Raw genomic sequence first — 15126 nt, forward strand, 5'->3', positions numbered from 1 at the left:
TTTGCAACCCAGTGCCAAGGAACAACTGAGACTCCCAAGCCAGCCTGACCAGCTGGGCATGGGAACACAGCACTGGGGGCAGCAGAACACCCTTGGCAACCCCAGCCTCATGCACAGCCAGAGCTGAGAGTGCACCGGCACTGAAAACACATGTAACAACAGACAGTGTTTCAGAAAAGCTGAATGAAATTGGATAGTTAATTTAGAAAAATTTAGGAAAAAAAAAACCTGGATTACTGCATTTAACTAGCACTGTTACTTTGATTCAAATACGTGCAAGTCTACTGTATGTCTCCTGGGATGAATCTAAAAAGGTAAAATTCAACATGTTTAAAGAGAAATTAAAGCTTTACATACACTCCATTGAAAATGTAATCATTAGAGAGGCCTCTTGAAACTGTCCCATAACTCTTTCCAGCAAATCTGCATTTTTTTAATCCGTCAGATATTAATAGAGGTGAGCAGCTATCAGTGAAAATATAGGTATAGAGGACATAAGCACCACTAAAAAGCCTTTAATTTATGGGACAAATGAAAGTAAAGTCATCAGGACCTGTACCTTGTGCTGGCGATACTTGGTGACTCTGCTCCAAGCCTACATCTCTCTAGCTGATTAGCCACAATTTGCCTTTCCACTTCCAGTTCTCTGGTAAGTCTTTGAAATTGAAGCTCCTGAAATTCCAAAATAAAAAGAAAAGCATTCTTGATGTTAAAAAATGGGTGTGGATTAACTCTGAAACAATCACTGATTCATCACAGTTGTGTTTTGACTCTTCCTTAGGGGAATAAACTAGAAAAGTGGAAATTTAATGGTTCTTTAAATCAGTGATTCATGCAAATATTGATTTATCACCTGTTACAGAAAGAAAACATGTTTAAGCACTCTTGGGTTTTATTCCTCCTGCAATTAAAATTTTTGTGTCTTCTTATGTTACCACAGTCCAACAAAATCAGTGCCTATAAAGTCAGTCTTCAATTTCATCTATAAACAAGGAAACCGGAAAATATCGTATCCTAACCTTTCCAATCACAAACCTTCAAATCCTAAGGTATCCTACATTCTGACTGTAGCTGGAAACCTTAAGATTTATAACTTCAAACTGGCTGAGTGTAGAGATGTACTATTTCACCTTTTCTGAGTTCAGCTTTTTTTTGTATTTCTTGGTCAAGGGTACCAAACTTCTTCAGCCTTTGTAACAGGCTTTTGGAACGAAATGCTGCAAGGAAGATGTGGGAAATACCAGTGCTGCACAGGATGGGTGTTACTGAAATCTGGACCATTTTCTATAGCACTCTGAAATCCAGACTATGTCACATCAAAGGATATTGAGGGTGTTTTTCTCCTCAGTTAGCTTTTATTGACCAGAGAAAAGGGTTCTGTTGCGCAATTGCATTATTTTTCAAACTGATACTGTAAACCCTCTGAAGCTTAGGTAAACCATACAAAAATAGATGGCCACCAATATTTAGCAATCGGATGAAGCACAAAGCAAGTCTTATATACAAGTCAAGTGTAACACAGCGCACTCCTTTGACTTGAAAGCTCAAATTACTGATGAGGTTTCTCCCATGTGAGTGAGGTTTCTCCCGTGTGTGACTCATGTAATGGTATTGCCCAGCAGCTGCATGTGAGCCAGGGATAACAGCTCCTGCAAACTGCTCCTTCACACCCTACATCACATGGAATGGGGCTGAACCACTTCCCTTTCATGAACCACTCTCCACTCCCTGCAGCTTGCGCCCCTTTTCAGTAAGATGAAGGGTGCTTCAGCAGTGTCCCACAGCTCCCAGCACTCCGCAGGGGCCTCTGCTCCCTGCTCCAACCCCAAGAGCTTCCACAGTGCACAGGAGACTTGGACTAACAATAGGGGCTCAGAGTAAGTGTAGGGAAAAGCTATTCTAAGAAGTTGAGATAAAGATTTTTCTACCAACAACACAATGAGATCCCCTCCAAGAACTCCCCAAAAGAAGGCTAGTTAGTACCTATGCCATCAGGCAGGCAGCTGAGGCCCAGGGCAAACAGCAGCCGCCCTACTGCCAAAATGACTAGATTAGATGACAAAACTGAAAAAGCTACTTCTGAAGGTCTGATCTGAGCCCACTACACTGAACTGGCTGTTACACACACACAGCTGACTGCCCTTCCCAGAGGATACAAGGGATTGCGGACATTTCCAAACATTTCTGAGAACTCACTAACCAAACTGAATAAACACCCTAACATCCCAAATTTTGCAGCAAAAGTGGGTTTGCATCCAGGACATGGAGCTCTCCCAGCACTGCCTCAGGACACGAGCATCCACAGAGCTTTTCTACTATTGCTCTACTCAAAGAACAGAGCAGAATATGCTGAAGTTATGGGAAGGAGCTGTGGCCCTCAGCCTCCTCTGGGACACCCCTTCCACAACAGCTGGCATTGCTGTCAAGCCTCAGTATTAGAAAAACTTGACACAGTGGATGCTCAGGTATGAAAAAGCATTTTGGACATGTTTTAAACTTGGATTTAATTAAAATCTGCTTTTAGATTGAATTCCACAGCTAAATTGTTTTAATCCTGAGACCTGAAATGAAGAGTCTCATGAACATGATAACCCATGGACCATCACGAACCTCATAGGCCTGTGTCTGGACTAGAAAGCCCGGATAACACCCAAAGGTTTGTACGACACAGAGACCCAGTGGTCACAGTATGACATCAAGGCTTGGCTCGATTCAGCTCCATGTTATACCACAACAGTACACGTGCACCCAGTCAGCTCATTAGGACAGTCTGTCTTTTGGAGAGAAAATACTAAAATGTCTATTAAGTGAACAAAGTTGAAGAAATTTATAAAGTAAAGAAAGTCAAAGCAGTTTATAAATGATAGCTTATTTTCCAGTTCTAAGTCAGAATATAGATAATATGTCCATCTAAAAGCTGATTTCTCCAGATGGTCATTCATATGTTAGCGGGGAATGCTGTGATTTAAAAAAAAAAAAAAAAAAAAATTCCGTTCAGATGCTGAAGTTCTGCAAATTTTGGAGCAAATGTCAGCCAGACAAACTTCTTCACGAGTAAATGATGCTGTATTATACAGCATGTAACAAATACAAACCTGCAAAATAAACAATACTGTGCTCCTTGTATGCAGAAATAATATAAAACATTTAGCATATATTTAAAGCTGTTTTGTGTTCCTTACTATTAAACCAATATTAAAAGAGCAATGTCGTAGATGCAAACTGCAAATCTGAATCTGTTATTTACTGATCTTTTAATTAGATGAATAAAATAAAACATGCTAGCCATTAATTGCTTCCATTCAACCAATCTCTATTAATTTCCCTTTCCATTACAGATAGAGACATAAATGAACACATTATTCTAGAAAACGTCTTGCTGCATAACATCTCAAGTAATAAATTGCCCATTTAAATAAAAATTTTTTGCCCACACTACAAAAATTCAAAGGCAGTTAAAACAGAAGAACTATACTTCTATTTTTCTTGAGAGTAGAAGAGGTGAATGACATAAATGGACAACAGAGCAATAAATTTTACTTCATTTATTTAAACTACATTTAAAAGCAAAACTCACTCATATTCTATCAGAAAAACTGAAATAAGGAGAAATAAAAGGAAAAGCCACCAAGCCTCATTTGGTCACTTCAGAGGCACCTGCACTGCTGAGTTGGGAACACCATCATCTGTCTGTTTACACTGTTCCTCACTTTATTTTGGTGTTGACTGGGAAGCCACAAACTGCACAGTGTACTGAACAGCAGAGGGGGAAGAGGCCCGCAACTCATCTGCCAGTTTTAAATCACTCTGATGCTTAGGAAGATCTAACGTGCTTTTGCAAGTGCAAGCATAGTAAGAAAAAAAAATCCAGCTCTATTTTCTAGTTGGAGTACATTCTGGCGTGAGCAGCCTGGGAGTCCAATGAAGCAGCAGTTTACAAACTTCGAAACAATGAGTGCTGACTTTTGTATACGCCTTCTTAAATTTGATATCTGCAGCAGGTGATATGTCTTAAATACCTGCCTAAATACACAAGATGGATAGTTTCAGAGCTACCATCTTTTTTACAGCTAGAATACCTCATGCTTTAAAACTTTCTTTTAGCTTAAATTGTATTATTATTATAGAAAACTAAGTCCTAACCAACCCTAAATTGATCACCTTTCTAGTTTATGCTTCCTTATAGTGAAATTTTATACCACTCTGAATGGACATACCCCCATAATGTGTATCTATCAGACAGCACACTAGTTTTGACAGGACTCTATTGGAATTTGCTTCCCTATCCAGCTTCTCTGGGAGCAGTGGGAGAGCTCACTCCTCAAACAGGATGCTCCCAACACAGAGGAGCTGCTGCCCTGGGCACAAATCACAACTCACTGAATCCTACAGCACTGACTACTGACAAAATGGCTGCAGAACTCAAACACAACTCTTCATAAGCTTATTAGCATTAGCAGCAGAATATCTATGTGGCAAGCATGTAGTAAAATCACAGACAAAATTACAGAACACGCTGCCATACTGCATCCCAAGGACCAAACAAATCTTCTCAGACAGATACACTACACTGGCTTGGCCAGAACTACTTTTATTCAAAATTATTTAACACACATTGAGGGGAAAAAAGCAACCTGTAATTCTATAAACCTCTTTAGCATCAACTATTTAATCACCTTATCAAACGGCAGGTTTTATGCTCATAACCTAAAATTCCACTGCAAAGCCACAGACCATAATTCTTATTACGAAACTACAATAAAAGACAGCTTTAACCACAATTCCAGCTCTGGATCAGGAAGCACACACACAGGGCAAGAAAGCAGCTCACTTTGGAAAGCAGTTGTACTGACTGCAGGCAGACAGGCAGATAGGCTGCCACGAGTGAAAACCAGAGCCCAGAACATTTTAGCTCTGTGTAATTTCCTTTTGAAAGCTGAAGTTTTTGGAGGAGGGCCAAACCCTCTGTTGATGTTGTAGTGCTCACACCAGGTGACCAACCGCTCTTCCTGGGTGAGCTCCACATGCCAAGCAGAAATCTCACTCGAGACGACACTTCACTGCACCAAGGTACAGACAAGGCCAGTCATACCAATCTCAACAGCTGAATACTCCTTCCATGTGAAAGCTGAGTATCTCTGAGAGGTTGGTGGCTCTGGGGCAAGGGACAACAACCACCAACACACTGTGCTGGGCTCTTGTCAGCAAATATTTGAAAACAAGTAATTAATGGGAATGCTGTTTGCACAACTGACCATGAAGACTGCCATTGTCCTGTTGCGGGCTTTGGATAATAAAAGGGTTTAAGGGCAATTCTGTGCCATCTGTATCCTATCATGATACCATGTTGCAGATTCAACTGCATTTCATTTAACGAGGAACTTTCATCCCTCAGTAACATGGAAGTGAATGAGGAATCTACATTCACCACATCAAAAAATAAAAATTACTTTCTTCCTGCCCTGTTGTGATTTGAACACCTCTGGAAAAACACAGACAACTTTAAACAAACAGTGGCCCAGGTGGCTAGCAAAAGGTTTTCTAGTGACAGCTCTGGAAGAATCAGCAGCAACTGCACAAGCAGCAAAGAGAAGTCACAGATTCCTTTTGAATGGTTCATGCCTGGCTAGCCAGACCAAGATCGGGCAGCTGGACATCAGAGGGAGACAATGCCTCTAATAAACAAAGGCATCTCTTGCAGCTTCTTGACTTGACCAGTTCTCAGTGGCTGCTGTGGCAGAAAACTGGGCTAGGATGGGCTGGTACTCCTAGTTGCAGTAACACTGGGATATGCTAAGTTGCTTCAAATGCCAAATGTCACTGTCTACGAAATATTATGAAGGTAGTTGTAAGCTGAACTATGAAATGTGTTCTAATCACAAAGTGTTGTCTGTTGAACAATTGAGCTGAGCCTCTTTCAACAGCTCAAGTTGCTCATCTAAGAAAGTGTAGCCTACATTTGAGAGGACTATTTTTACCTTGCATTTACTGTTTCTTATTCAACTGCAACCACAGTGCAGAGCCACACAACTTCCATTACCTGTGAAAGTTCACACAGTGCTACAGAAAAGGCTATTATGTTTTGGATATTTTCATGATAAAAATGTGCAACAAAGAAGAGGACAAACAAAACCGAAGTTGATTTACACCTTCCTTCATATAAGCCTCTTGCACTGCTCTGTGCAGAGTCCTCTGTTTCCAACTGCTATAATTCAGAGCTAGATCAAGCAACTGACTACTTAAACCCACACTGAATACTGTATTTTCCAAAATGGATATCATACTGTAGTGACCCAGCATTTAAATTGTCTACCAGAATCTATTGCAGAAAAAGCCTGTACTTATATCTAACAACATCACAGTAACTTTAATATTTTCTGTAAAAATTAAGTTTACTCACACACACAACTGCATTTGCATGCTTTCAGTATCTCAGTATCTTCCAAAATAGAAGACAAAAGATAAAAAATTGGACAGTGTAGAGAGAATCACAGATTACAGGATGTGAGATGACACAGCTACAATTACTGGCTGATCACACTTATTCTGTATTCAACAGCAGCAGACCATTAAAGCCCTTAATACTTTTATGCGTGCATTGTTCACTAGTCTGGTACAACAGTTTAGTGCTGCTCTAGCTGATGAGGGATCAAAATTTCAGCATTTTATAGAAAGCTTACTGTTGCCAGTGGCAGGAGGGAAGAATGGCACTGGAGGCATTCCCGGACTGCCTCTGACACATCCTCTCTGGAAGCTTTGTGACAATGCTCGGGCAGCTTAAGTCAGCGCTGGAGCTGAGGCTCCTGCTCTGCCAGCTGGGGACCAGGGCTCAGCCGCTGCTGAGCAGACAAGCTGATAATCTAAACTATGTGTGCTACAAAAGGTGTCAATACTCCAGTACATTTCAGAGGCACCCACAGTTTCAGATAGGCTCTTTTTCAAGGAGAGTTTCTCCTCTGAAGCCTAACAGTACACAGGACAAAGGAAAATTAACTTCTAGGTCACCATATGGATAAAGGAGTACAGAGAATTTTGATTAAGGAAATGAGCTAGCTATTTCACCTGAGACAGGAGTGGCATTTATTTTGTCCTAGAATAAGACCTTTAGGAAGTTGACATCTCAGACTTGACTCACTGAAACTAAAAATGCTGCTAAACAGCAGGAACTCTAAACCTCAAAGTTCTTAGGATTAAATAGACAAGAATGACCTATGCAATTGAACACAATATTAAGAGAGTTGGAAAAAACCCCCAGTTCTTCCAGCCATTCACAAAATGTTGACCACGATTTTTGTTTCACTCATGCCAAACTTGGGAGTCCGTTTAACAAAAAGTACTGCCTTCAATTCAGAACTGCCACACATTTATCACCTAACTGATCACTAGATGCGTGCAAATCAGAATTTCAAAGTGAGACTGTGGTAAGTTTGTGCCCAATTACTGGAAGAGCATTTAGTAAATCTCTTTTCAGGTATCTCCATGAAGTGACATGCCTACACAGTACTGAATGTACAGCACTACATATCTGAACTGTAAGGAAATCTCCAGGACTTAATATCAATAGTTCTCATTCTACTAAAGATATTTTAACACGCAATAAAAAATAGGCAGAATGCATTCTTCCTTCTATTTCCATCTGAAAAACGTAGAGGTTTGCTCCCTGCTCCCAAATGCTATTAAAAATATCTCCAAAATGATGCAAAAAAATTTGTACTTAATAATGAAGGAAAAAAGCAAAGTGCACATTCTCTACTTATATGATACAGTTCAATATACTTATCCAAAAGGAAAAGATTTTGCTGAAGTCTTGAACAAACAACACTTCTAGAAAAACACATAGGGAAACCCAAGAGATGTATTATTATCCATCTGAAAGCATATTCAATCATTCTTATTCTGCCACCCATTTACTAAAGGAAAGGTGAAAAGTTGCCCATCTCTGAGTGTCACAAACAGCTAGACCAAAGAACAAACTAAAAAAACAGCCACTGCTGCAAATACTTCTGTTTAGCAAAGACATTAACATCAGCATATTCCAGTTACTACTGAAAACTGCATTGATGAGTGGCTTTTCCTGCAAGACCTCTTCTCAGCCCAACCACTGAAAACTAATGTGCTAAGCATGAAATTCACAATTCCAAATGATCCCATTTAATCTTGTCAATTCAGCAGCAGTTCATTCAAAATCCAGCAGTATACGGTTGCACACAGAAAATAGCAGTGATTCCATAAACCTACAAGGAGCAGTTGGCAATTAGCTACCCTACATTCCAACCCCCCCCCCCAAAAGTTACTGCTACCATGCTGGCCCTACAATTTTTAACAAGTTGTTATTTTAGTATGAAAATACTCAATTTACTTTTAACGTGGATAAGAGACTCCCTACAGAACTCAACTAAACTTCTATGCAGGATTCAGAACTCCCCAGGATTCAGAAGTATAGACACATTTTAATGCTTTACATTTATTTAAAACTTGTTTCAGCAATTCCTAAGATACTTCTATCCATGATAGTGTGGAAGCCTTGTAACATTTTAGAAGTGAAATACATGTTTTGAGAGAAAAAAAATCCCAACCCACCTCTAAACTCATAGAAAACAATCCCCTCCCCAAACAAAAAATAAAAAAAAAACCACAACAAACCCAAAATTCTCACAATCCCTCATCAAATCCACCAAAAGACAAAAAATGTGAAAATGTTTCGGCCTGGGATTTTCCTGCATTAAAAAGGAATTTCTCTATTAGAATCACTGATCTTGGAAAAGACCTCCCAGACCATTGAGTTCAGCCTGTGTCCAATCCCCATCTTGTCACCAGCCCAGAGCACTGAGTGCCACGTCCAGAAATTCCTCAGACACCTCCAGGGATGGGACTCCATCACCTCCCTTTGCAGCCCCTTCCAGTGCCTGACCACCCTTTCCATGAGGATATTCCTCCTGATGTCCAACCTGACCTCCCCCGGCCCAGCCTGAGGCCGTTCCCTCTCCTCCTGTCCCTGTTCCCTGGGAATGAGCCTGATCCCCTCTGGCTGCCCCCTCCTGTCAGGGACTTGTGCAGAGCCACGAGGGTCCCCCCTGAGCCTCCTTTGCTCCAGGCTGAGCCTCCCCTAGCTTCCTCAGCTGCTTCTGGTGCTTCAGCCCCTTCCCCAGCTCCGTTCCCTTCCCTGGACATGCTCCAGGCCCTCAATGTCTTTCTTACGTTGAGGCACCCAAAACTGACCTCAGAAATGGAGATGCCTCAGCAGTACCAGCACAGGGGATGGGCACTGCCCTAGTCCTGATGGCCACACAAAGTTTTGATATGGGCCAGGTGCCCTCAGCCTTCTTGCTCACTTGGGCTCACGTTCAGCCACTGTCACCCCAGGTACTTTCCCAGGCAGCTTTCCAGCCACTCTGTCCCCAGCCTGGAGCACTGCAGGGAGTTGTTGTCATCCAAATGCAGGACCCAGCACTTCCCGTTACTGAACCTCATTTACTTGTCCTTGGCCCATCAATCCAGCCTGTCCAGAGCCCTCTGCACAGCCTTCCTAACCTTCCTACCCGCAAGCAATCAACAATCCCGCCCAACTTGGTGTCATCCGCAAATTTACTGAGGGTGCACTCAATCCCCTCATCCCAATCACTGATAAAGATATTGAACAGGACTGGCCCCAATACTGAGCCCTGGGGACACCACTGGTGGCCAACCCTAGCTGGAAGGAATTCCATTCACCACCACACCCTCTCGGCCTGGCCACGCAGCCAGTTCTGAACCCAGCAAAGAGTGCACCTGTCCAAGCCATGGGCTGCCTCTTGCTCCGGGAGAATGGTGTGGGAGACAGTATCAAAGGCTCTGCTGGACTCCAGGCAGACACATCCACAGCCTTCCCCTCATCTGCTGAGTGGGTTCACCTTGCCATAGCAGGAGATCAGGTTGCTCAAGCAGGACCTGCTCTTCCTAAACCCATTCTGGCTATGCCCCATCCCCTGGCTGTCCTGTATGTGCTGTGTGACCGCACTCAAGAGGATCTGTTCCATAACCTTCCTGGGCACTGAGGTCAGGCTGACAGGCCTGTAATTCCCCAAATCCTCCTTCTAACTCTTCTTGGAAGAGCATGGATGGGCATCACACTGGCACCTTCGGTCATCTGGAACCTCCCAGTGAGCCAGGACTGATGACAAATAATGGGGAGTGGTTGGGTGAGCTATTCCGCAGCTCCCTCAGTGCCCTCAGGGAATCCCATCTGGCCTCATGGACTTGAGAATGTCTCAGTGGCTCAGCAGGCCACCAACTAGAGATATAACATATACCAGTATGAGTCAGTCCCTCCCTGATTATGATTCAAAAGCACACCCACCTGTGCTCCCACAAACAGAGTACTCAAAGTAAACCATGACAGAACTGTCCCCCTGCCCAGCCAAAACCAATTGTGGTGGCACTGTTGGGATTTATACTAACAAAAAATATTTTCACTTTAGAACAGACCTTGATCTTTGTCACAAAAGCAAAAAGCTGTAGTGATCTAAATTTCTTCCCAGGTTACACCTGTTCTGCTTGTGTTATTCTATAACACTATGAGTGAATCGAAGTGTTCATTTCCTAAAATATGACCAAGGAAGATTGACCCAGCTGACTGACACCTGCCTCAATGAGAGACTGATCAGACTTCAGAGGACACACTCCAGTTTGGTAAAACAGTTGCTTTAAACTGTTTTGCTGTCCTAGGAAAAGAACACAAGCGGAAGCAAATGGAAAGTTTATTCAGACGCAGCTTGTAGGGTTCATAGGCTAATTAGTGCAACTTTTTATATAATTGTAACTATCATCTCACAGCCATGGCAGAAAGCTTAAAGTAATTCAATACATTTATCTATCTTAGAACTACTGTAGTATTTTTAGAAGTTTTTATTAAGCTAAAATCTTGCCCAATTTGACAAGTAATAATAAAGGCTTTTCTTGATTGTGTTTTCACTGTAGCGTTTCTGAAGTACTTGGGCCAGGGTGTGGCAGTTCTATTTTACAAACACTGACCTGCTGCACCTCGCAGCAATTCCTGCAGCAAAGGAAACAGCAAACAGTGTAGCAGTTTCTGTTCAAGCTTAATAAAGAACTTCACTGGAAAATATTCTGTTCTGGGCTTCCTGCCACACAGGAAGGGTGTTGAACATGTCAGTGTCCATAATTATTATCAACAGAAAAAATACCAGAAAGCAACAGTTCAGCTCTTAATTCTTTCATATTATCACTTCCAAGAGTGAAGGACAATTTACATCTTCCTCCCCTCGCACTCATGTTATGTGTCTGTACATTTCACAGTAAGGCTCCAGTTCTGAAGTTTGTGTAACTCTAACAATTAATGACAAATAAAATTTTTTTAGCTTTCATCAGAATTTAGTTATGCAATAGCCCACATATTTAATAGTCTTTTTATAAACGGAAAGCGAAAGAGGTTTTAACCTCCTTTTCCAAAGAAAGAAATATTCCATTATCATTTTTTCTCTAGGACTAATAAAAAGATAAAAGCATTGCTTGGGCAGGCAAAGGAACACTAACAAATGCCTGTACTGCACACTAGTGTATGAAGCTGTTTCAGAGAGCGCTGCCCCAACCACTCGCTCAATGTGATCCACCACGGCTGCAGCGGCAGCACAGAGCCTTCCTGGGCAGTGGGATCCCTGCCTAGAGATCCCAGCTCTGACACTACCACTCTGCTCACCAGCTCACCAGCCACTACCATGAGCACACTCTCTATGCACTGCAACATAAGATGGACCAACTAAAAGCCACCACAAACGTACTTTAAGCAAGTGAGTCCTAATGGCCATTTGTGACAGGTTAAGATGGCACAAGACAAACTGCTCTTTGGTGAGAAGGGATTGAAGGTTCCTGTAACTCCTGGCTGACTTCTCACACTGCAACAGCCTCTGGCATTGATACCCTGCACACTGCAAATGTGAATATTAATTTTAACACCACTAAGAAATTGTTAGGGTTGCTATTGTCACCTTAAATTACTTTTGAAACTATTAATTTAGGCATGAAAATTAAGATTCAAATTTCATCAACCTGCAGAAAATTTTTGTTTAACAAAAGGTATTATGGGTATGAAAACTGTTGATCTCAAGAAGATATAACCTAATTCTCACCTTTTAAAAAAATACTAATACGGGACAACATAAGAACTAATATATCAAGTGTTTGCATTCAGGGCTACCATCTTGAATTAAATCCTGATTCATCTTAAAGGAAGTTCCAAAACAGAGACAGCAAAGCAGATTTATTCTGAAGTTCAGATGTTATGGTTTGTGTATTAAGTCAATAAAGATGATCGTTATTTCATGATACAATGAAAGCCAAAGTATCCCTTCTCCCTTTGTGTTCTTTAAATTTAAAAAGAAAAAAGAACAAAAACTTTAACTAGAGTGTTTCCTTGTAGAACTGCAATTTTTCCCACTTCAATGATCTTTACAAATTAAGGCTGAATTTGATTGCAAACACAATTTTATTTTTCCTATAGAAATTATCACTTTAGATATACACCCATAAATGTGCTGCAGATTTGAAATGTATTAGTACCTTGGTATTGGTAACTGAAACCAAACTCAGAGTTTAAAGCCCATTTTTTAATAAAGTACAATTAATCATAGTCAATCTGTATGTGCAGGACTTCAGTGTACTGAACACTTTGCTCTGCAGGACTTAAAAGGACTGATTCCAATGTTGCATCAATTCTACACTAGCTTTTCTTCTTTCTTAACACTAAACCTGCATTTCCAGTCTAACTTACAACAGCAGTGCAGACATTCCAAGGGATACAGAATACCAGAATGATGCTTCTGTTTAATGCAGGTAACTGAACCCCTTATATTTAGATTCTTAAACTGATACACGAAATATACTATAGTGACACTGGGTCACATGCTACAGAAACAAACAATAATGGTTGCTCCAGCATTGTAAGAGACAGCAGTTAACTCCACACACACTCTGAACTGATGAATTGCTGAAAATGAGGCAGATACCTGTTCCTTTACAGAAGCTAAAATGGTTGTGGCAGTAGTCTCTGGTTCCATGCCTGGGCCCGTGGAAGTCTCCTGCGCTGTCTGTGGCAGCCCCTCCTCCACCATTGAGGTCTGCTCAGGGGCTGGCATTTTGCCTGCAATAACAAGATTTTAAGACAGTTTACATTTTCAGCCAGTGATGTTTAAAATCCAAGTTTTCAGGATTATAACTTATATTTATTTTTTTCTATAAGCTTTCCAAACTTAACTAAATTAGCAGAGAACTTTGCATTACTCATCTCAATCTATGTCGTGTGACAGTGTTTCACCTTTGCAAATGGAGACCAGAATCACCTACACAATTCGAGGGTTAGGCAGGAGCAAGAAGGCAGCATGATGGTTCAAGATTATTTTTAAAAACACTATTTTGTGGTGGTTAATAAAACCAGCAAATTTCAAGATGCATGAAAAATACCAGTGTTAACTATTAAGAACACCCAGGATCAGTACAAGTTTACCACACACAGTCTTCAGCACAGAAGAATGACACATAACAGCAGAATGCTCTGCTGTCAAGAACAAACTATGGAAGAGACTAATTATGGTAATAAAAGCTTAATGGGAGCAATGCTTCCAATGCTCTTTTTGCAAAAGAGGAAATTAAAATGCTAAAGTTAAAGCAATTGCCCTCGGCTATGGATAGTGTGGAAAGGACAGGATTAGCGTCCAATAATCCCAAGATGTGTTATTGCAGAGGCAGCACACTAACAATTCCAATCCATGGAAAAAACCAATTAATTTGTTCAATTATCAAAGTCACTATTAACTAATATTACAGAGATAGCTATGAAGTGTGTTTAACGCTTTGAAACAGCAAGTAGGTAGCATTCACAAAGCTTCTACACAGATACCATGCTTTAATTTCCTTCAGAAAATAAAACTTGTGAGGTCTAATGTTAGAAGTAGCCCATATTTCATTTTAGATTTTCAGAACAAACTCACTCAATATTCCTAGGGCAGACAAACAGGAACAGATTCCTTCCCTGTTCCGTTCGTTACTCAAAGGGTGAGGAGATGCTTAGGCTGCAAAGGGGCTCCAAGGCCAGGAACAGACCCGTGAGACCCCTCAGTCTGGAGTTCTACTAGCCATGAACACCTGAATGAGCACAAGGCAATCCACAGGATCAGTGCACACCTGTGCTGCAGAGCTGCATGTTTCTGATGGTGTTGAAGGGGGACTTGAGTCGACCCTGGAGGGATCTCTCCTGGGATTCCCGGCCTCTTGGAAGGTTTCTGTCCTTGCGCTTGTACGCCGAGCCCAGGCAAAGGCAGAGCACTGTGTTGTCAGAGCAGTACTGTGCTGCTATGGGTAGAGGTGAGGTGATGGTGTAAGAACAAGCGCTTTTGTTCTGCTCTGTGTACAGCAGCATGTGGGCAGTGAGAGGAACAGCTCCCGTTCAGGCCCATGAGCTCTCCAAAGCTAGCACGGGGTCTTTATTAACCACGGTGTTCTGGTCTGCTAAAAGGGCTGGTGACATGGTTCACGTGCAGTTTCACATCAGCCACTAAGGGAATCAAACAGTTTCAGGGAAACTCAAGGGAGATAAGTGATGAGAGGCAGTGGAGCAGTCATGGGGGCAACCTGTGGTGCAGAACCCTGGTCACCCACCAGCTTCTACCGTGGCAAACTGAGAAAGAAAAGCTGTTTCCCAAACACATCAGAGAAGGAGCCCAACTCAGACTCAGCCGGGCAGGACTTTTCCCCTCAGCACCTTGCAGGTGAAGCATAGGGAAGCTGCCCCATACCCTGAAATGAACCTGCATGCTCTTACCATACATCCACACATTTATCTTCTGGAACATGGAAAAAGAAACTGCGCAAACCCAACCCTGCCAGGTTTCTGGTGTCAGGACTGTGCAAGGACACCTGAGCATGCTAGCCCAGCCACACCAGGAGCCACTCCACTGCCTTCTGCCCTTCCCACAGACACAGATCTCCCCTCACCTTCCCTTCCCACAGACACAGATCTCCCCTCACCTCCCCTCACCACAGACACAGATCTCCCCTCACCTCCCCTCACCACAGATGCGGGTCTCCTCTCACCTTCCCTCACCACAGACACAGATCTCCCCTCACCTTCCCTCA

At 42.0% G+C, this 15126-nt stretch overlaps 1 protein-coding gene across 9 annotated transcripts in view; it reads right to left on the bottom strand.

Annotated features, from left to right (window-relative positions):
* Positions 1 to 15126, bottom strand: part of PKP4 (plakophilin 4) — a 72129-nt gene that overhangs the window by 31787 nt on the left and 25216 nt on the right. For 4 of the 9 annotated variants that reach the window (XM_042040432.1, XM_042040425.1, XM_042040424.1 and 1 more), the window contains exons 1-3: positions 14176 to 14938; positions 13002 to 13135; positions 560 to 672 (exon numbers count right to left, since the gene is read on the bottom strand). In XM_042040432.1, the coding sequence (XP_041896366.1) occupies positions 560 to 672; positions 13002 to 13135; positions 14176 to 14410 (482 nt within the window). In that variant the 5' untranslated portion in view covers positions 14411 to 14938. Of the gene's footprint in view, positions 1 to 559; positions 673 to 13001; positions 13136 to 14175; positions 14942 to 15126 lie in introns of those variants that run through there. The other 5 variants (XM_042040427.1, XM_042040426.1, XM_042040429.1 and 2 more) reach the window with 3 other exon arrangements.

This window comes from Corvus kubaryi, unplaced genomic scaffold (genome assembly GCF_017639235.1).
Source record: "Corvus kubaryi isolate FWS band 111438036 unplaced genomic scaffold, C.kubaryi_AGA036_p1.0 37396, whole genome shotgun sequence".
Lineage (NCBI taxonomy): Eukaryota > Metazoa > Chordata > Aves > Passeriformes > Corvidae > Corvus > Corvus kubaryi.